Source organism: Lycorma delicatula, chromosome 1, assembly GCF_047948215.1.
Source record: "Lycorma delicatula isolate Av1 chromosome 1, ASM4794821v1, whole genome shotgun sequence".
NCBI lineage: Eukaryota > Metazoa > Arthropoda > Insecta > Hemiptera > Fulgoridae > Lycorma > Lycorma delicatula.
In genome coordinates, this window is record NC_134455.1 from 42972115 (window position 1) to 42996165 (window position 24051).

At 37.0% G+C, this 24051-nt stretch overlaps 1 protein-coding gene across 1 annotated transcript in view; it reads left to right on the forward strand.

Annotated features, from left to right (window-relative positions):
* The window catches only part of LOC142317489 (endoribonuclease Dcr-1-like), a 57184-nt gene extending 39468 nt beyond the window's left edge, over positions 1-17716 (forward strand). Inside the window, exons 7-8 of the mRNA XM_075354053.1 lie at positions 12734-12819; positions 17494-17716. Coding sequence (XP_075210168.1) covers positions 12734-12819; positions 17494-17510 — 103 coding nt within the window. The 3' untranslated portion in view covers positions 17511-17716. The remainder of the gene's footprint in view (positions 1-12733; positions 12820-17493) is intronic.
* Positions 17717-24051: the final 6335 nt, after the last annotated feature.

Genomic DNA, 24051 nt, shown 5'->3' on the forward strand with positions numbered 1-24051 from the left:
TATATTAAAATATTAATTAACAGTTTTGTATATATGAGGGATGTAGAATCAAAACTCATATAATACATAAAAACAAATTTTCAGAAAATCAAAACATTCTGTGAAATATATTCTTAAAACACTGTACAGAGTGATTTTTTAGTCCTTTCATCCAATTTTAAATGTAATTTAAGAAGGGGAAATTTAGGTGGAATAAAAAATGTATTTGTTACTTACAAAAGAGATTTAATAAAAAGCTATTACTTACATAATTGTTAAAGAATATGCTCAAAATGCCCACCCCTTGCGGTTATACACGCACAAACTCTTTTCAGCATATTAGCAGATACCTTTTTAAGAGTTGCATTGGAAATATTCGTGATTAAGTCTATAATATTGACTTTAAGTTCATCAATAGTGTGAGGATTGTTTTTGAAGGTCTCGGACTTAATATAGCTACACAAAATGTAGTCAGGAGATGTGAGGTCTGGGGACCTTGGAGCCCATAAGCCCTTGTTTATTATTCGATCATCAAAGAACTCTTGCAGAAAATCCATGGTTTCTCAAGACGTGTGGCATGTAGCGCCGTCTTGCTGAAACCAGCAATACTGTTCTTGAGGTTCCATGAGGGACACAAATTGGCGCACAATATTCCTGTATATTTCACCAATTACTGTCTGTTCGAAGAATATGGGTCCGACTATACGATGATGAGATATCGCACACCACACACCAATTTTTTCGGGATGCAAAGATTTTTCTTGTAAAGCTTAAGGATTTTCAACCGCCCAAATTCGACAGTTTTGACTGTTCACGTAACCAACAAAATGGATCCAAGCTTCATCACTAAAGAACACTGTATTTAAAAATTTGATTCCATTATCATTTACGAGACCTAAACCAACGGCAATATTGCAATCGCTTGTTTAAATCTGGAGGCTGAAGCTCTTGGACTAATCATACGCGATACGGATACAATTTCAATTTTTTAGCAGCTTTCTGAACACTCGAATATGACAAACCAACTTGCGTGGAAAGTTTTCGTAAACTTTTCCATGGAGAATTGAGCAATCTTATTTTCACATTCTCTAAAACGTCATCTGTCAAGCGAGTAGGTCGACCACTACGTTTTCTGTCACAAACACTATCTGTCTCTCGAAATCAGTTTGCTAGCCTAGAAATTGACATTTTTTCTGGCAGAGGAACACCACAAAATTTAATTTGAAGTGATTCTTTTACACCCGTGTACGATTTCGTAGCAAAATATTGTTCAAGAAGGAAAACTCGTTGTTCTATGGTAAAAGACATTCTGTTCGTAACACGACCAGAAACGGCACAAATGTTTACACAGCTGAAGGAGAATCAACTCACACTGCCCTATCTATACCGGTTGAGTAGCGCTACTAACTTTGTGTCATAAAACAAAATTTCTCTTTCTTAGAAAAAAATTACCAGACATTAACAATTGGGTAACAGGATTAAAAAAATCACCCTGTATTTGTCATCAAAAAGTTGCTATATCACTTACTTTAAAATATATTTAAGTTTCAAATTTGGATTATGTAAGTTTTGATACTGGAATACTGGATTAAGTAAGTTTGATTCCAACTTTTGATAGCCTTTAGATTAATTATGCCAAACTAAAAAGCCAATATCACTCTTATTTTGAAGTAGAATTTATTCTGACTATACACTCAAATGATAAAAAAGTTTTTAACTAATGAATATGAATTACAGATTGATAGTGAAAAAAGAGATGGTTTTGTAAAAATTTGTTTTTAATGTTTTAATACAATACAATAAGCCATTTGAAATAAATTTACTTAATTCTAAATTTATTACAAAAAAAAATATATTCTTGCCTATAGCAATACTGTCCTTGCTATAGGTATCTAAAACAAATTATTGGAGAAACTGTTCTTTACTTCTCTTTAAAAAACTCAAATTGTGAGAGTGGGTTCCTCTTCTCTCATCTCATGCATTGCATCTTTAGGCCCTTCAGTTTCAATAGAATTGTCAACAACATGAATATAAAATTGAAGTTCAACTGAAACTACGCCTAGTTATGCCTTTCATGTATTTTTAGGTAAAAATTAGGGACTCCATTAGTTAGGTGAAATAATTTTGTTCAGTACCTAAACCAAGATTGTTTAGTAAACTACGATTAGGTAAACCATAAAAAATTGTCTGTCTCCATTGTTCTCCAAAGTGCTTTTTCAGTAGTTTGTCAACATTTTTCTTCTTTGTCAGATTTAGCTTGTTTCTCTTTATCATTAACTACGGATTCAAATTAACAATGTTTTTCCCTGTTTCCAAACTTCTGTAAACCTGGAAATCTCACCTGTAGTTGATTTCTCTATGCTCAATACAGATATTTTGTTTTCTTTTTATAAAAACCCTTTTTACTTTTGAAATTTGGAACTGCCAATTGCTTACTTGTTTCACTAGTTCAGTATGTACCTTTTTGAAGTCTAATACACCCACATCTTGCCAATCAATTTTTAAAGTAGCGTATTTATTTGTAGTATCATACACTTCATCTGGGTTTACGACTACATCTTTCCTAATTAGCTCCTTTTCTAGTGCCCCAAAAACATGATTAGGACGCAGGAAGCTGTAACCCATGACAGTGTACAGAATTTCCACTTCTTTGATGCATTCATCAGCCTTTGAAGCCAGCCACAAACTAACAATTGACACAATTGTTGAATTTTTATTTTCTCCACAACATCCATCTGAGACAAGTCTGATAACTTGACATATAAGTCAATTTCAAGAAATCATATGCACAAGACGAAATGATATTGGAATCTTTTGGAAACTCATTTTCTGTCCAACAATATGCTGTGGCATTTTCTGGAGTCAATTTGGCTTTGCCATTTCCTTTGACAATAGTAAAATTATGCATATAGACTTGGTCTGATGTAATACGTACTTTGGTCGGAAATCTTAGGGAGCGGTAGATTTTTCTGGGAATCATATGACAAAATGAATATTTTATCATCATCATCTTGCACTTTTTCATAAAACACCTTTTTTTTTATTTATTCTTTTTTTAACACCCCCGAAGTGACCGGTCCTCGCCGTTAAGCTTTAACACAATCACTTCAGGGTGTCGTGGCGGTCGTCTACCCCCCTGCCTTGCCCTCTCCTAGGGCTTCCCATCGGGGTCCCACAAGCCTCATCAAGATGCAGTAGCCATCCCTTCTGGACGGCCACTACACCCTTCAGCTAGTGGGCTGCCGATCCCATTTCCTACTCTAGGTTGCTGAACCCGCGTTCCACGGGTCCAGCAAACCTGCGCGTCCCCCCAAACACACCTGAGGGTCCCGAATGCATCATCGGAGCACCCCGACTAACCCTCATTCTTGCATATGAAGGAGCCAGAGTGACCTCTGCATCCGGGCTGCCTTTCCTGCCCTACATGGCGACCACGATTCGCCCCTTTTTTTTTTTTTTTTTTTTCCAGTTTTATCTGCAACACACTCCCCAATACTCCCGTCATCGGTAACTGACAGTGCCGCTACCGGGAGCACCACAGAAAAATTTTTACAAGGTTAATTAACATCAAAATACACATCACAAGACAAAATACACAAGGTTACAAAATACACATCACAAGACATAAATACAACGGTTACAAAGAAGAACAAAACTATTTCGTAGCACCATCAGGCCTTTCCCAGCGCTATGCATGGTCGGTCACCTGCCTCTCAGCGCCTCCTCTATCCGGCGCTGCTCCTCCTCCTTATCCCTCAATATCCTGTTGACAAGCGTTTCCACGGCGCACCATTCTCGCCGTCCCCGGAGCATGTATGCCACCACATTTTCGGCAGTCAACCACGTGAGCCCCATCATCCTTCTCACGTGATCCCACCTTACGCACTCAAAAATCGTGTGTTGAGCCGTATCCTCGTCTGTGCAGTAGATGCACTCTGTAGATGCACAGGAGTCCCTTTTTCCAAATCTAAAGAGGTACGCCATGAAATCACCATGACCCGACAGGAATTGAGTGAGATAATATCCCACTTCTCCAAATCCCCGCCGGACCCATGGCCCAATATTGGGGATAAGCCTCCTCGTCCATCTTCCTTTTTCGGAGGCCGCCCATCTCTCCTGCCAACTCACCAGCATTTCCTCCCAGGCGTCCTTCTTGCTCATGCCCCCCCGTCTTCTCTCCAGCTGCCTCGCACGCAGTTTTATCGGCGGGACCCCTGCAATAACCTCCGCCGCGTCCCCTGATATCGTTCGGTACGCAGAGGTTATCCCAAGTAGCGATCTTCTCTGCAGGGAGGTCAGTTTCGACTCATTGCCCTTCCTTTCCAACGCTTCGATCCACACCGGCACAGCATACAGCAGTGTCGATGTGGCCACTGAGAGAATGAGTCTCCGCCTCCCCGCAGGTTGGACATGAGCCTGACGAGCCTAGACGTCACCTCCTCCGTTCTTGCGACAGCTTCTTTTACATGCCTCGTGAATTGGCCTGACCTGTCCAGCCACACGCCTAGATACTTCGCAGCCCTTGACGTGTGGACCTGGACGCCTCCGACCTACACGGTGATGTCTCTCAGGCGCCTCCGGCCCGTCATGGCGACCATCACCGTCTTCTGAGGGGCCAGAGCCAGCCCTCTCCCCCTTAGCCAATCCCCGACCATGTTGACAGCGCTAGTAGCTCGTTCCTCCACCTCTCCTTCCGACGCGCCAGACACAAGGAGCGCCAGATCATCGGCGTAAGCCACTGCCTGGGTACCCGCCGGGAGCTCTATCCTCAGCAGCCCGTCGTACACCAAGTTCCACAACTGTGGACCGAGCACCGAACCCTGTGGCACCCCGCCACCCATTTGGAAGTCCTCTTTGCCATCTTCTGTTTCCACCAGGATCCTCCTCTCGTGGAGGTAGTCGTTTAATAGAGCGACGATGTACTCGCTGAGGCCTCTGTCCCTCAGCGAGTCCATGACCACTCCCCACGGTATGCTGTTGAAGGCGTTTTTGACGTCTAGGAGAACCACTAGTGGAATCTTCCTCGTACGCCAGGTTCCCCGTGCCGTCTCACGTGCCCAGTCCACGACGTACTTCACAGCGTCGATCGTCGACTTTCCCCTTGTGAAGCCAAACTGCCGTGGAGAGAATCCTCCTCGTGTATCAACCTCCTGTCGTATTCTCTCCATCAGCAGCCTCTCCATTAGTTTGCCGGCCACATTCAGCAGGCACAGGGGCCGATACTGCTCCTCCCCGTTCTCCTGCGTCTTTTTCTTCGGTAGCAGTACAAGCCTGGCCTCCAGTGTATGTCGGAGTCCCGGGTGTGTTAAGCCCCACCATGCCCACAGCCTCCAGTAGCGTGGCCAGCTCATAGCCGCGCGCTGTGGACCTGATGCCCCCCAGCTCCCGACATTCAGCGTTGAGGTCGCCCGCCAGGAAGGTCGGCTTCCTTGCGGTCCGTAGGACCCGCTCCAGATCCCCCAGGAACTGCGTGTATCGTTCCGCCGAACAGTTCGGTGAGATGTATCCGCACACGATCACATAGTCAGTCAATTCGACTGTAACGAGGCCATCTCCTCTACTGATCCTATGGACCGCGCGTTTACCCGATACACTCACGATGGCTGCGTCTCCCCGTCTGTCCACTATCCATGGCTCCGCAGCCACCACCCTCTCGTTCGGCTCTGAGATCAGAAGCAGGTCCACGTCACTGACCAATGCGGCCGCCCACACCAGATCGTGGGCAGTCGGACTCCTGTTGGCGTTCATCTGTAAGCACTTCATAAGCGGAAGCGCTTACAGGCCCGACTACCCATCCGATGGCCCACTGCTCCACACGACACACATCTGAACTCCTCTGCGCAGTCCCTCTGCTTGTGGCCGATCCTTCCACAGTTGTAGCAGTTACCACTCCGATCCGTCCCGGTGCATGCAGCCGCATAATGGCCATACTCCCAGCAGCGATAACATCTCACCTCAGGCCTACGGGCGTCCACCCGGCAAGACTGCCATCCGACCCGAAGTCTTCCCGTCGCTACGATCCCGCTCGCTTCTCTCACCGGCAGCACCACCGTTGCGTTTTGTGTGCTGCCATATGCAGGTCGCAGGGCTGTCCTGGCTGTCGTTTTTCCTCCCAGGGCCTTCTCTATGGCTTGGCACACGTCCTCCCGTGTAGCCTCCGCATCCAGGTCCCTGATATGGATGACAGTCTGGCGAGTTGCCGGTCCCTTGTCCACGATATTCAGGTCCGGGGTCGCCTCCTTCACCTTGTTCTTAAGGGACTCTCGTGCGCCCTCACGAAGCCGTACCTCCAGCTCCTCACCTCTGCCCTTTCTGACAGATAGGATATCTCCAGCCATCTCCTCTCCCACGGTCACCTTGACCTGACGGAGGAGAGCCGCATAGGAGACACCCTCCTTCTTGACAACAACGGTCTCCGTCTTCGGTCCCTGTCTTACCACCGAAGTGCTTGCTTCCCCAGACAGGTACAGCTTCACACTTAAGTCCCTTTTTCTCGCCCAGCGTTCCAGCGCCTTTTTCACACGGTCCCCTGTTCGACGCTACCACCAGCGAGTCGTCGGTGTCAGCAGCCACTCTGTCCATGCCGGTTAGGAGTTGGTCGATCACTTCACTACTCCGTCCATCCACAAAGAGCACATACGCTTCGCCAATGTCTTCCTGGTCCAGCTGATTACCAATTTCCCTGACCGTCTGGAACTCTCTGAGGACCGTGCCAGGCGTTGGGGGACTCGTATTTAGGCGCTTCCGTACTCCCGGCGCCACCTGGCATACATGCCCGATGTAAGGGCTACGCCTTGCCCCGGAAACATCCACCACGTAGACCTTGGTGTCGCCGCCATCTTCTGGAAGTCCGTCCCTTTCCTCCACCTTCTCAAACACATGAGGCGGCCAGCTCTGCTCTGCAGCCAGCTTGAACTTGGTCAGGTCTTCCCCCGCCAGGGCCTCGAGTATAGATGTCACCCCCGCCTTATGCGTCTGCGTACCTCTCTCCTCGCGTTCTACACTGCAGGTCAGTCCTGCTACTACTGCTGCCACTTCTGCAGCGTGCCTCTTAATCCTCCTCGCAGCATCCGCTAGCGCCCCTGCAGATGCATTGACTCTGCAGAGAGCCATCAGGGAGTCCACCTCTCCCAGTAGTGCCCTCAGCTCTTCGCAGTCTATCGCCACTCCTTCACTGCCCTGTCGTCTTCTTTTGTGCAGCCTGTCCGCTCTCTCGCCCACCACAACCTCGCCCGAGGTCACATCCTCCAGGCTGGCAGAGGGGGAGGGTCGAGGGGATCTCTTAATTTTCCCTGAAACTCGGAAAGCTCGCTCGTCCTCCATGTCAACCGGTGTTGTTGTGTGCAGCGCCTTCCGAGACCTACAAAAGCCTCCCTCCTCCTCCATCACCACTGCATCGGATCCAACCGAGTCCTGCATCCGCAGTTCTTCTCCCATGTCGTCTACGTGATCCGAAGACATCACGTAGGGCGGTGTAGCGACGTTCCGTAAGGTCCACCTAACCCCTAAGGCGCGATTAATAACTTGAACTAAGCGCTACCCAGCTAACTCCACCTCACGCCGCTGGTAGCGCTTCTGTCACTGTCTCCCGTACTCTGCAGTGAGTCGAACTAATCGACTGTCCCGGAGAAGAAGAAAATAGAAACAAAATAAAAAAGTAAATAAATAAAACGTAAACAAACAAACTACAGTCACCTAGGCAACCTAGGCAACTCAAAACTTACAGTAATAATGAAAAAAAAAACAAAACACACGGGCCAATACCCTCCAAAAGTAGTCTTTAGACGTCAAACAACAGAAAAACAAACAAAAAATACCATAAGGCCGCCAACCACTGTTTTAAAAAAGAAACAAAAAAACACAACCGTTTGCCGCCACACGGCCACCGTATGTAGCACAAAAATACTTACAACTTGGTCGATATTCAACGGATTTTAAAAATTTTTCCACCACTATGCTTCTTGTACTCTACATTTCCATAATGCACGCCTCTCAACTCACAAAAATTAATATAACTCACAAAAACACAACACGTAGCCGCAGCCCACAAATGGCGTCCGTTTAGCCACAAGTCAACAACCTAACCTTCATAAAACACCTTGTATTTTATTTTATGCACCCTCTTTTCTATAATGAGCATATTCTTCGAAGGATCGATCTACCTCTCTCTTGATTTGTTCACTTAAACTTTTACAAGTCGAATACATATCTGTGCGAGATTGCCAAATCCTAAGTTGTATTTCGTGTTGTATATCCCTCTGAAATATGGGAGTTGTACAGGCAGATTATCAGTTTTAGATGAGTATAATCTCCATAATTTTTTTACATTTAGCTCAGAACTAATATTCACATTGGCTACTTCCTCTGCAGTGATGGGATTTCAAGCACTGTAATGTATTGATGAATTTGATTAAGCATTCTCTCTTAGGCTTATACACAGATGATCTTTTAAAACATGCTTGCTTGTCTGATTCAAAACCTTCTGCATGGAATTGAGCTGTTATTTTGTTAATCCTAAATCGTGAAATTTGCAAAATAAATTGAAGTTTCAAGGCAGACTGGTATGCTTTCACTCCTGGAATTTTTAACAAAACAGCATGTTGTTCTAATTTTGGATTCATATGATGTTGGGTTTTCTGGTTTTTTTCTACTGCCTTGGCCTCCTTCATTTACAATTGAGAATTTCAATGTGCTTCAAAATGAAATGGGCTTGGTACTCCCTGTCAGCTTTTTTTTTTTTTTTTGTAATAAAGCTTGTTAAGGTGCATTACATCTTGCATTTTCAGTTGCTGACAGCTGAACAGACATCTGTGCGGTCACACTTGGGTATTGTGGAGCATTATATGCCGAGTACCTAAAAAACAAAAAAAATCTCGATTTGGGTAATTATTAACCTAATAGTTTTTGTCTTTGCTTATATATAAGAGTGTCAGGCCTATAGCAAGCTTAATTAGGACAATTTTTTTTAGAAGAAACCCATAAAAAAATTCAAACCATTCTAAATTTCTGTGCAATTCAAACAATTTCAAACAATTCTAAATAATAACTATTATTAGTCTGTATTTGGTCTATTCAGGGTAACATAAACTACGCCTAGTTATGCCTGTCATGTATTTTTAGGTAAAAATTAGGGACTCCATTAGTTAGGTGAAATAATTTTGTTTAGTACCTAAACCAAGATTGTTTAGTAAACTACGATTAGGTAAACCATAAAAAATATTGACTTTACGATTGATTATAATGTTGAAAAAACCTTAAAACATAGTTAGGTTAGAACTTACCTAGCAACTTCTCCCTTACCTTTTGCTTCCAGTTTTGTGGTTACTGAGATGTTTCCTACTTCTCTGATCATCTTAAACTGGAGTAACATTTAGTTCCATCGCAATTTTGACATAAATTCATATAAGTAGCAGTAATAATAACACACACTGAATAATGCTAATTACATTCATTTGAACAAACAACAAACATAACTTTGAAATCACTGTTGAATTCCAAGCAGCTGACATCAAAACTAACATAATCCATTGGATTATGTGACTTTTGACACTAACCACCACTTTTGAGTCTACTTTTCAGTAGGATTAAGAGCCCCCCTCATATATATATAAAATTTCATTTTTCGTTTGTGTAAAAATATAACAAATAATTACTAGAAAAGGGAAAGAAATTAAGATTGCAAATTGACGTATTAATAATAAATTTACTTTAAGCATAAAGTCTTTCAGTAAAATAAACTTTAGGTTTACTCAATTTTTAAACAGCATTAATAAAAATGTATTTCATAACTATTTTATGTAACTAAAATTAAATATAGTTAGAGTAATTAATAAATTTTATATTTGTTATTCTTACTTATTTTACTATTTTATATTAACATGATAAATTTTCAAACTGTTAAAATATTATAATCATGTTTATATAAAATAGTAAAATAAGTATAAAATGGTAAGTACATTACATATATACATACAATTATAATACGTTCAATTATACAAACGATTATAATCATAATATATGTATGTAATAATAATATAATTATAGTAATTATATATATATATGTATATGTAATAATGTAATAATAATAATAAGTAAGTATATAAGCGAGTATAAAGTTATAAGTATAAAATGAGAAGAAATAACAAATTATAATTAATTTGATCCAACTGTTAGTATTAGAACCATTAGAGTCAGAAATATCTGCTTAAACAAGCTCCGAAACGCTAATCTGTTGAAAGCATTGTACATTTCACATTTAGAAAGATTATATAACTACAAAATTAAAAAAATACATGGAAATAAAGTAAATTGCTCAGCTTTAATTTATTCTCAAAAATGAATATTTTTCAAAATATTAACAATAATGTTCAATAGAAGAATTTTTCCCTAAAACATTGTTATTAAATTACTGAATTTCAAGTCCCACTTTTACAAGCAAAAAATGAATTACCATTACAGGGATCAGTTTTGAAGCATTTTAATTCAAATGATCATTAATTACTTGATTTTTAAAACCAATTTCTTACTGATTAATTGTATATGTATATTGCTCTTATTTCTCACGATTTAAAAATATAATATATAATAACGAAAGTGTAATAAAATCTACTACAAAAATAAATCTTTTTCAGTAAAAGAATGTTTTTTAGAATATTTATCTTAAAATATTTATTAAACTTGCCCTATTGAAAACCTAATAATAAATTCTTACAATTTTTTTTTTTATGAATTCTTGGTCAGTAACAGGAAAAAAATGTCTGAAGGTAATATAATTTAATCAGCATATATCTAACAAAAAGTAAAATAGAAACTATATCCTAATCATGAAAATTATTATATTTTTTAAAACAGCTATTTATTTAAAAATAAGCTAGCTTTTGAAGGGCCTACAGGACAAGGGGTGCAAGTGCCAAAAACCACTTTTCAAGAAAATCAATTTTAAAGTTTAATAGAAAAATTTAATTCCAGGTAAAAATAGGGAGAGTGAAGATGATATAATGTTTACACACAAAGGTTTTTAAAATTAATTTACATATCTTTGTTTGGATATAACTCATATTTTGTCTTTTATCAACCATTTTGTAATAAGAAGCTTGTACCCCATCTCCTGCAAGTGAAGAAGAAACTACAATTAAGCTAATAGGCTATAAATAAAATCAAGAATTGTATTTATTGTAAATTAAGTTAGAACTCAAACATCACTGATTTCTTGCATGGCTGTGATGTAGTCCAAATCAGTGTTATAAATATTGTCCACCTCAGGCTCATCTTCCGCATCTGTTGGAGTGTCAGTTTCAGTAGTCTTCTGTTGTTCAGTTCTTTGTGAGGTTTGCGGTCTAGTTTGTACTAGTACTTGTACAGTAAAGGCTATTTATTTTAATTTAATTTAAAGTAAAAAATTAATAAAATTGATTAATATAAAGCATGAATTTTTTAATCAGCTTTTAAATTTTCAGAATACGACATTTGCGTACTACGTCCATTATTTCGCCATAAAATAAATTTTCTCTTATGAAATCCTCGATAAACTAAATATATTTCCTTTAAAACTATTTATTTTAATTTAATTTAACGTAAAAAATTAATAGAAGGTGAAATATTAATAAAAGTCACTACCCTCCCTCGTCCAGCAGGAGACCATTGTCAGCATAAGGTGCGATGCGAAACCCGCTGTGCAACCTCAGCCACACTAGTGAATCAAACTCCACCACTCATAATAACTGACCAACAAACTGCCCTGCGGACAACCCTTTTACAGTATTTCTCCAAATCATGGCTGCCCATGTATTTGTTCAACCAATCAAAAATCCAAGGCCCGTCACCATACATGCTTAGGTGGGCAACTCACCAGGTATATTATATACCTGCAAATTATATTGCGTGATAAACCCTCTAGATTAATTCACCGCCATCATCGGTGAAGCCACTATGCCACAAAATTGACTTAGCGTTCACATCCGCTTAAACAAAGAATCGACAGGCACGTGAGAATTGTAGGATTTTATACCAGACCTCAATTTTATGACGATCAGCCTATACATTGAAAATATGAACTTGCAACATACAGTTACAAGTTCTAATCAACCGCACGGACAACAATATGACGATCGTTTGTGAACTGCCGAACGAAGTTCCATCACAATGCTGCAGATATGCTAACAGAACGAAAATAAAACCTTTTCCAACAAGAAAATCATGGCAGTTCACCGGGTACAGCTTAGGATGCTGCAACAAGACAACATCAAAAACAAACCCAAACGAGGAGTGTGCAATGTGTGTGAGGAGTGTATATTACTTACTTAAGTGACTAACAGCAGTTCAGCAGATGTTCCATGATTTAGTTTTTCCACTTTTTAGTGTTCACTTAAATATTAGAGTTATTTTTCAGTTGCCTCTATATTTAGTGTCTAACTATGAGGTAACCTGTTTTATTAAGTTCTTGTTTAATCTGTAAGATTAATAATTAGTAGTTGTTAACAGCAGTCATAAAAATTGAGAGTTGTCAAAATAAATCTTTATCACAGTATATACTGTCTTTTAGAAACGAGAAAATATGGAAAGTAAAGATTAGATTAAATTTTCAGCTTTTTAAGTATTCAGATGCTTAATTTTTACATTTTATTGTAAAAGAATTTACTTACTTTAATATATATATATAGATATATTTTTTTTTGTGATTTATGTTATAATAGAATTTTACTAATGTTGCATCATTTATTTAATAATATTGTTTGTATGTAATTTTTAACTTTAGCATGCTTTTCATTTCCACTGCATTTCTCGCTGGCTTAAGACTCGTCAAGTATGCCCATTGGATAATAGAGAATGGGAATTCCAAAAGTAAGTTTATTAATATCTATTATTAATTAGGAAATATGAAAAAAGAGCTATACTAAGTGGTTATTAGAAAAAATGTTTGGAAAAACTTTAACTTAAAATCCAGTGCTAAATAACCATTTCAATTGTTAAAAATGTGACACTGCCCCTAGTAACAATAACATTTGCTTATCTATGCCACATCATGTTCCAAATTCTATCTTGAATTTATTAAATTTATACAGCAACATATTTTTCATAACTAAACTTTTGTGTAACAATTGCCGTTAAGGCTTCAGTACAGTGACCAGCTTGCAGCAGAGCTTTATGTTGCTGTATATCTTATGAATGTTTTGTGCAAACTGATGTAAAGTATGGTGAATCACAGGCACAGGCAAGTGTGGTTTCTTGAAATCTCCATTAGATCAGAATAGTACAGATTCAGACAAGGCATTTTGCCACTTAAAATACTTTTGTTATGCACAAATGTCTTCAATGTTCTGTAACTTACTAAAGCCATGCTGTGACACAGCATGGTGAAGAGGTATATTGCACGTCTTGAAGAAACAGGAGTAAGTAAAAATGCAGTCTTATTAATGGATTTTTCAGAAACCAAACTTTTGGTGTAATCAAACAGCAATTTTTAAGTCACCTTCTCTAGAAAACAGTATGCAGTAAGTCTGCAATTGTACTTTTTGTACAGGTTGAAAGGAATATTTTAGTCATGGTTGAGGGACCTGTACTTTTGCAGCACGAGTGGAGCAAGACACGTGTGTGCTTGCCTAAGTGTGTACTGTTGTACTAAGTGTGTATGTTTTTCTGCAGGCAATGGAAGTCTTTTAAAAAATACTGTTTGTTTTTTATTAAAAAATAGTCTAGTCAAAGTGCAATAGATATGACACTGGCAAACTTTGTAAAGTGACTGAAGACACATTGTCTTGTGTCTGAAACTTCATTTCCCTCCCATGCACTCTTACTGCATCTGTTCACATACCCAAAGAGAAACAAAATGAACTACTGCGCATAAACCAAGCACTGTGTATAATATTTAGTGTGTTTGCTTCATTTTTGCTCTACTTCAATTCTGTTATATTTAGTATTACATTTTTCAAAACTGTTTAGTTAATTTGCTCTATAACTGTTCAAATTATATTAAAGGTTCTTATAGACTACAACAATTTGTATTCGTTTGCATATTATATTTCTCAGATCTTCTTAAAAGAAAGGAAGAATAAAAGGTTTCAGTGAAAAATTTACTAGTGTATTATTATACACAAAAAGATACATGAATGAATTATCTTATTTTCATAAAATGTTTATGAAGCATCTTGTACCTCAAGTTGGTGATAATCTTAGATCTGGAGGTTTGCTTAAATGCATAGTTCTTTTGTTAGATAATGCAGTGTTACATCTAAGTGAGCTTCTACTAAAATCCTACATTAGATAAATTTTTAAAAAAGTTTTACCATTTAATACACCAACTTTAGGATGTAATTGTATGACTGGCAAAGTCAAACTGAACACAATGCTAAAATCTTGGAAAGAAATTTTGCTTGATATCACCAAGTGCAATGAGAAATTAGATTTCACAGAGAAAAAAATAATTCCTCATCTCATCTCAGCTCGCTGAACTGGGAGGGCTATTCAGAAATTAACTTCTGGTCCTTGGTATTGAGTGAAGGAATGGGGGTAGTGATTCTATCTTTGTACAGTTGAATAACCCAATTCAGTGAGGTTTTATAGTAGTGTTACTGGAAATATTGCTCTCTTGTTTGTTCTTGTAAAACTATCATTCAAAATGGCTGCTGTTTAGAAAATCTCATTGATTGTGAAGTGTGTGTGGACCTCATCCATTTCCTTCATCCAAAAAACTTGTCAGATGTTGAAATTCATCGTGAATTTTCCGCAGTATATGGGAGAATATCATGAGTGACAGTGAAGTAAGACAGTGGTGCTGTATGTTTTGAAAAGGTTGAAGAAACATTCAAGACAATGAAAGAAGTGATTAACTCTCATTTGTCTTAGATGCACTTGTTGTAAGCACCTGCAATTATTATTGTCAATGTGAAAATTTGAGAAAATCATCAATAACAAAGTTATCTGAATTTTTTCCTTGCATATTGCAAAAGTGCTGTAAAATTGTAACTGATATGTTAGGCTTTACAAATTTTGTGCTTTGCTAGATGCTTAAGCTTCTTTCTGACTAATGCACAAAAAAGAGGATGGGTCACCCACTAATCTTCCTTCACCGTTGCTGTAACGAGAAGGATGAAATCCTTGACTTCATTGTAACAGGTGATGTGACATTGGTTAAATTTGTTAACATGGAAACAAAAGCTTAATCAATACAGTGGGGGCACCAGTTCTCTAAAACCCGTAAAGACGCGTCAAACAGTTTTTTCTTAAAAGCTGATGGCATCAGTTTTTTGGAATCGTGAAGGTGTGATATTGGTTGATTTTATGTAAAGAGTTATGACAACGCTGAAACTTATCGTGAGTTACAGAAATTGAGAAGGACTGTACAGCATGCTGAGTTCAGGCATTGTTTTTCTTCACGACAACGCTTGTCCGCATACTGCAGTGCACACTCAACGCCAAATTGACAATTTCAAATGGGATTTGTTTAACCATCCTCTGTACAGCCCCGATTTGGCTCCCAGTGATTATCACCTTTTCCCAAAAATAAAGAAATCAACACAGTATTTTGAAAATGATGATTTGAAAAACAGTGTTACTACCTGCTTAATTCACAGACAGCAAAGTTTTATGATGAGGATATTTTACAACTTGTTTACAGATATGAAAGTGCCTTAATTCAGATTGCAGTTATGTAGAAAAGTAGTTGTAAGATGTACATAAGAAATCGTTTTTCATTTATCAGTTTGTGTTTTTCTATTAACGAATCAGAAGTTACTTTCTGAATAGCCTCCACAGTTAGTCATTGCCTGTAGGTAGAATGTATGTAACAAATACTGGTAAAAAAGCAGTGTAATGAGTACGCAACCACATATTGTACATAATAAGCTATGATGAATTGATTATCCTTTACTGCCATGAAAATTGTCAGTGTGTGATAGTTGCCTTAACATGTTATTTGTTGTTTGAATTGTGGTTAATGCAGTTAGTGCATGATTTTTTCATATTATTATAACAATCTGGACAGTAGATTTAACTGAAATAGATTTATTTATTGTTAAGGTGTTTTTATTTTCTAACATAACCTCATTTACTTTAACAATTTTTTGAATAAAAGGACCTTATCCATTCCCATTTTTTTTTTTTACCATTATAATGTCTTCCCTTTTTTAAATAATTTAACATTCTTCTTTACCAAAAATTTAAATACTTGTTTCAATAAATTCTGAATATAGCATTCTTTTGATTTTGATGCTCAGGTTGTAAAAACCTTTTCGCTGTATACTCTTTGAAAAAGAAAATATATATCATGATTTCATTTGACGATCCTATTCTTTCTAATTACTGCTCATCATATCCATGGTCATTTTTAATATTGATCCTGCTCATCAACATACCTTATTAATAAATTTAATTTTGCAAGCTGTCTGCCTATTTTTTCTTCTCTTCATTGCTCATCTCTAATGTATGGAGAATTATAGGGTTGTAGTATCACTTTTTTATAAATACCTTTTATGAATTGATTCTTTGTAATTGTTGCCAGATTCCTCTGATGGATGGCACATGGTACCTTATAACAACCTTGTAGCTCAGAAAAGGGGTGTTTGGGATTTTGTAATTGTGTTCCTGAAAAGTGCATGATGTTGGTTGGTTCAGCTGGTGGGGAGTTGCAGCTCATTTATTGGAATCAGACTGAGCTTCTCCTCAGTGACAGTTTGTTCTCCAATACTGTGTGGCTCCCAGTGCTCACAGTGTTGGGTCAGCATCTGTTGTTGTCACCACTATGTATCATGGCTGTAGTAGGCTTTGTTGTGCTAGGCCGGTGGGAATGTGTTCGTCTGCTGGGTGATCCCATGATGGGCCGGCTCCTGCTGGTAAACCTGTTAGTCAGGCTGCCAGCAAGAGTGCTTGAAGCCTGGCAGGGTGGGGCAGAAATGTGCTGTCTGCTCCTAGTGACTTGGTGGGCCGACCAGGCCTGTTGCTCAGGTGGGGATGTTGGCATCCCATCAGCAGATCTCCTAGCACCACATTGGGCTGGTCAGGAAACATTTTCCATCTTTTTCTTCTCCCCCTGGTGGGAATTCAAGAGTAAATGCTTTCACCTTCCTGCATTGCTGTTTACATAGCTGCCAGTGCTTAGTGGGGAAGGCCAGATTGGTGGATGCGGGGGTAGCCATGTGTTTTTGACATTGACATTGAACTGGCTACTGCTGCACTTGCCAACATTAAGCAAAGTATGCGGCAACATAATAAGACTTATGCCTGCAAGGCCCTCATATATATCTTTCAATTTTTCCCATTTTCTTCAACTACAGCAAAATACTGTTAAAAAGTTTTACAATTTGTGGTTGTTTTGTTAAAAATCATCATTCACTTTTGGATCATTCAATTCTTTGTTGTTATTACCATGCTTTATAACCTTGCATCATCTTTTTACATGTATAGCATCTGAATTGACTGTATAAAAGAAGAAAAGCTAGTTTTTCAATAGCATTTTTACTGAAATATGTTTTTTATATAATTATTAATCAGTTATATATATATATTTTTTTTCTTTTACAGGTATGGCCATTAATTAAATTCCAGTTTCACCAACCAGTTACTCAGTTGGAATATTTTACTTCGGTTAATTTTAAATATATTCTTAACATAATTTTTAAAGTCTAAATACATGGAAGTTAATTTCAGTTGACTAAATTTGAAATTCATTTTATTTATTTTACAACCTTGTTTGTGTAAATTTAATGAACCAACTTAAATAAACAAATAAACCTTTTTCTAATAAGTTTTATTATTTATGCAGCTTTTTATACCTAAGTTCAAATGTTTTCAAACTTCTAAAGAATTTTTTTATACGGTTAGAATTATTAATGATTTAATTCTTAACAGGATTATGAAAATAATTTTGATTTTATAAAAAAAATATTTATCAGTTTAGATCATCATCAGTTCAATCGGTTCTGCTCTCATGTGATATCTTATGTGTGAGAAATTATTTTATCCCTTGTACATGCTATAAGTAACACATGGGCACTTGTATTCATTAAGCCCTATCAACAACAAATAAAAACAATTTTATTATTCATTGCTTGCTTATTTTATTTGTAAAAAAACTTTTCATTAGCCATAATTAGTGGCCATTAATTTAGTGTTGTGTAAATTTGTAATTCTTTAGGTTGTAAAATAATCATCTGATAACCACTGACTGGTAAGATACTAGACTAAAGGAATGATATCCAAAGATACTAACAAACGTAAAATTAGACTTGCTTCAAATTTATATTCAGATGAAGTAAAATACAAGCTGTAAACAAAAAATATCCAATCTTGGCTCATAAAAACAAAAATAGTTAACATAGTTCAGTGACTTTTTTCCCTTCAAATTAGACTCCTTTTGATGTAACAGTTTTATCCCAGCAATGTTTTTATTGTTGGAAGCTTTTTCCAAAGTCATTTTAAGTGAACCCATAAGTCATTTTCCTGCATTTCTTTTGATCTCTTCTCTGTCTTCAAGACTTCTTTCCTCTAAGCAGAATTTTAAACATAGGAAGGTGCATAGCCAAACATCACAGGGAGCCATGTCTGGTGATTAAGGAGTCTGCTGAAGTAGTTTGATCTTGTGTTTTGGCAAGAATCTCTGGGTAAGTTGTGATGCAAGGGCTGGAATATTGTCGTGATGAATTTTCCCAAAGCTGTAGTTTCTTGCATCGAACAGCAATTCTTAGCCTACGAAGAACAGTTATGTAATAGTAATAGTACTCTTCATTGACAGTTTGTTCTAGAGGAGCACACTTGTGATGAGCTGAGCCTTGATGTAAAAAAAATTTCAACATGACCTTCAAATTGCTTTGTGATTCCTGCCTTTCTTTTGCTACAGAGAACCTGGAGTTTTCCAATGAAATGATGGATTTCATCATGACAAAAGACTGTGACCAGTCTTTGTCACAGGATCATTGTCATAGACCCGTGTTACATCTCCAGTTATTTTATTTTATTTGTTTTTCATTAAATCGGGATCACTAGTAGCACATTCACGCATGTTTTGCATAACTTTCAGGTGGTTTTCCTTTTGATCATGAATGACAAGTTGTGGGACAAATTTTGCTGCTACATGCTGCATACCAGATCTTTCATTAAAATCTGTTTCACCGAGTCTAATATAATTCTTCAAGATCTCTAATGGTTATTCGACGATCATTCATCAGCATTTCTCAACTTGATTGATATTTTTTGGAACTTTTGCTGGTGGAAGAAGTAGCTGTCTGAGCATTCATTATTTTTGACAGACGTTTGGGCATCTTGGAAGTGGTAATATTGCTCTTTAATTTGTGTAACGCCCATAGTTTGATCACCAAAAGCTGTTTGAATTTTTCTTATTGTCTCTAATTTCATGTCGCCAAGTTTCTAACAAAATTTAATGCAGATTCACTACTCAGCCCATTCAATCAGTTTGAATGGCAATGAGAACACGACAGTTGCTACTCGTGCATTTTACTTTTACTGCTGCAATGGTTTCAAACTGGTTGTTGCAATAGCAAAACAGTGAATGATGTGCAATCAGTAAGAAAGAGTTTTGGTCACATTCCACAACCATTCCCCTCCACACAATTGGTTACAGCAATAAAAAAAAAATAAGGTGAAGTGCTTTTTCATTGCCCCACATATATGTTTCCAAATGCTTGTGAATAGTCGTGCATACAGTAAATTAATTTACTTTATCAAAAAATAATGCTGAATAAGATAAAAAAATGAATTATTATGTAATAAAAAATAGTAACAGGAATGTGATTTACCTGAATTTGTATATTTCATGAAAATGTAATATATGGAAGAATACAAGTACGCAGTGGGCTACTAAGTACTTGAATCAATAAAACTATAATTAATATTATCCTTCTATTATACAAATTGAAGGTAAGCAAAAGAAAATAAAGGATGAAAATCATTGTCACATAATAGAAGCACCAAGTAGTTTGAGGAACTGGTGAACCTGTTAACACTGAGTACCTTAAGATAGTTATATAGAGTAAATCATAGAATAAAATTTAAAAGGTAGGAAATAAAAGTAATAGAAATGAAAAACAAATGACAAAATTACAACAGTTGGGGCCTATATGAAGGCAACTTCATATAGAAGTTGCCTTCTATATGAACAAAATAATGCTAAACAAGGAAGTTTAAATTATTGAAAAAAATTAATATAAAAACTAGCATGAGTTATTGATTTTTTTACAGCTACATGTGCATGTATTCAATCCGATTTTTAAGCTATATATTTTTAAATAAATTTTTATATACTGTGTATGTTAAAAAAAATAAAATCCAGATAAGAGGGTAAGTGCATATTTTAGTTCGAGTAATACTTGTTTTTCAATATGGTGAGGGGTTTACATCCCTAACACAATTCCTGCAATTGACATGAACTCTTGTACATCTTCCTCAGTTATTTATATTGAATCTTACTTCATTGTGTAGGAAAAATACAATATATGTACTATGAGGGTTATTTTTTTTTCAAGGTCCGATCAAAATAAAAACCCAAGCAAAAATCGGATGAACCTTTACGTATATGTGTTGCACAGCATCTCTAGTGTGGCAATCAATCACACCGCGTTACTTTGTTTAGTTCTGAACATGCAGCTAGCACGTAAACATGTCTACAACAATAGCATCTCCCGCCAAGTGTGAAGTGCGTGCAGTAATTCGATTTCTTCAGACTGAGGGGTGTAATGCATCTGAAATTCATTGACGAATAAGTAATGTGTACAGTGAAACTTCAATGAGTGACAGCAAAGTGTGACAATGGTGCAGGACGTGCAGATGTTCATGATGCAGGCGGTCAGGGAAGGAAGCGAGTGTCAACCGATGATCTCATTGAGCGAGTGGATGAGGCGATTCGAGAAAATTGTCGGTTCACAATTTTTGTATCGAGTGATTTTTCCAGAAAATTTTAAGGTCAGCTCTCTACACCATTGTGAGTGAGAGACTTCAGTATCGCAAGCTGTGTGCGAGATGGGTTCCCAAGATGCTGGCCGACTACCACAAAACAATGAGAATGGACGCCTCCCTAACGTTTCTCCAGCGCTACTACAATGAAGGAGAAGATTTTTTGAACAAAATTGTCACAGTGGACGAGACACGGGTCCATTTCGAAACTGAAGAAACAAAAGAACAATCCAAACAGCGGATGCATTCTCATTCTCCCAGTAAACCAAAGAAGTTCAAGCGAACCTTCTCCAACAGAAAGTGTACGGCTACTGTGTTCTGGGACCAGAATGTAGTTCTCTTGGTGGAATTTATGGAATGTGGCACGACCATCACTGCAGCCTCATACTGCGTGATTCTTCAACGTCTACGAAGGGCAATTCAGAATAAGGGGAGAGGAATGTTGTCATCAGGCATTGTCTTTCTCCATGACAATGCTTGATCACACACTGCAGCTGTAACAAAGAAGCTCCTGCAGAGTTTTCGTTGGGGAGTGTTTGATCACCCACCATACAGCCCGGACATGGCTCTATTCGATTTTCACCTCTTTGCTCACATGAAACGCTGGCTAGGAGGACAACATTTTGGCACAGACATCGAGCTGCAGACCGGCATAGAAACATGGCTGAAAACACAGGTGGCTCCTTTCTATGACGAGGGTATTGGAAAGTTGGTACCACGCTACGACAAATGTCTAAATCAGAGTGGCGACTATGTAGAGAAATAGCATAAATATGTAAGTACTTGTTACAAATAAAAAATTTTTTATTTTCACTGTGGTTTTAATTTTGTGACCGATCGAACCTTGAAAAAAAATAGCCCTCGTATGTACATACAGTAGTGCTACCCAGTATTGTCTTACTCAAATAATATAAATTTTTCAGTGCTCACATTTACATATCAGGAAGCTGATTAATATTTTTCTTTGACAGATTTGTCAATTTTTTATAGTAAATCAATTAAATTTGTTTAATCTTTCATTTATTCCATGTATGCAGTATATTACATTTTTCATTGTTATTTTCCCAACATTTTTTATTCATGTTCATTTACATCCCAAATTTTGGAATTATCTATTGAATATTCTGTCTAAAAACCAAATAATATTATGTTCTCAAAAGCCATGCCACCTTATATGCATTGTTTTTTCCTTGCCTTCTATAGATTGTGTCATATACTTCTAGATCATTTTTAATTTTACTTTCAATATACATTTTATACAAAAAGATGTAGGAGGAGACTGCACACTTATCATCTTCTCTTCCTAGGCCAAACCACTCAGTTTGTACAAACCACTTCAGTACAACCTCATTTCACCAGGATTGCTGAAATCCAAGTGAAATCTTTCACTAGTGTAACAGAAACAAAACATTTTAGGAAATATGTTTTACATATACATAGTACAAACTTTTTCCAATATTTTCATGAGTAGAATATTTTATGAAAGTCCCAGGAGAACTTTGTGATACACTCTGTATCTTATGAATAGATCTGAATGAGTAACAAGTAAGATGAATTTAGATATCTGTACTTCCAAAAGTTGCTGTTAGATTCTAAAACTTAAATTAAATTTTCCAGAGATATATTCTTGCTGGTTAAGGTTTATAGGTTCACAAGAGTTCTTCAGCACAACATAATGAATAAAAACATGACATTATAACAGGTGTTTAAAAAACACTAACTGACAGGAGTAAAATATTTTTTGTTTACTTGTGCTGGAGCATACCAAACTGGAAAACTAGCTTTTAATGATGATACATTTTGTAACATATACACCAATTTTTTTTTTGTTTTGATATCACATGTGAAATTAAAAAAAAATGTATTTTTTTTAAACTCATGCTATTGACTGAGAGATACTTTATGTACTTTCAAGCAATAATGAATAATGGGGTTTGTTGTGCGACCATGTAGCTACAATGTTAGCTCATCTTACTTATCTTCAATAACAAATACATGTAATGTAGTCTTGACATGGTAGCAAATTATGAGGTATGTCATCAGATAATTTTTACATTAGGTCTGATTAAATCTTTTTATTCTAAAATCATAACGTTCAATGAAATTGATTGCTGTTTTTAATTGTGCACATCTTTAAAATTACAGAACAGTGTTACATATATTACTATATTATACTGTACTGTATTTAGGCTTACAGAAAATTGTTGAGCAGTAAAATTTTGTACATGTTTTGGGAGCAAGCCAGTTATGAGATTGGCTACGAAGTTAGGACCGATGTTGGTGAAGCTTAAAAATCGGCAACTACTTGATGAAATTACCCAAAATTATTCCCTAAAGCAAATAAAGGTTTGGAAATCTGCAAAGGAAGGATGTAATTATCAATGTTTCTTTAGGTTCTCTTAAAGTCTTTATATAGTAGTTGTGCATGTTAAGGTTTTCCTTCATTCTGATGTCTTATATTGGGAAAAATGTTTTGAATGATTAGACTTGTAAAAAAATTAGTAGGCCAATTTTTACATACTTGATTTAGATTGTTTTTTTTTCTTTTGCTTGATGATATCGCCACAATCTTAAAGCTTGTGTATGGGATATGGAAATGTACTTACTGTATGAAAAATGTCGTGACTGATTAGGATTCAAACCCAGGACTTCCGGATGAAAGGCAGAGACGCTACCATTTGCAGTATGGAGGTGCATATTATAATCAATGCTTATATTAATCATCACTTAGTAAATAAAAGTTATAACATAAAATAAAAAATAGGTCACTGACATGCTGCTTAAGGTGATATTCATTAAAAAACTTATTTGTTTTTTAAAGAGAAGATCTAAGACAGAAATAAAAATCAGATTAATTTTAAAACATTTGCAATAAAACAAAAACAATTTCTTGTACAAATCATAACACTTCAGTGCTCATTGTTCTCATGGAAATATTGTTGCAGAGTAAATAATTTCCAACATTCAGCAACATATAATTTTATAAGAGCCAGTCTTAATGAAATTATATAAATCATTAGCAGAATCCAGTATGTTTAAATTTTAAAAGAACATATTCAATATCTTATTACTATTGTTATTATTAATTAGCTCAACATTCTGTTTGTGAGTAGAATTTTTACCAGAGTCTGGGCTATAACTGGTAGATACTGGTGAAAGGTATTCTCTAAAAAT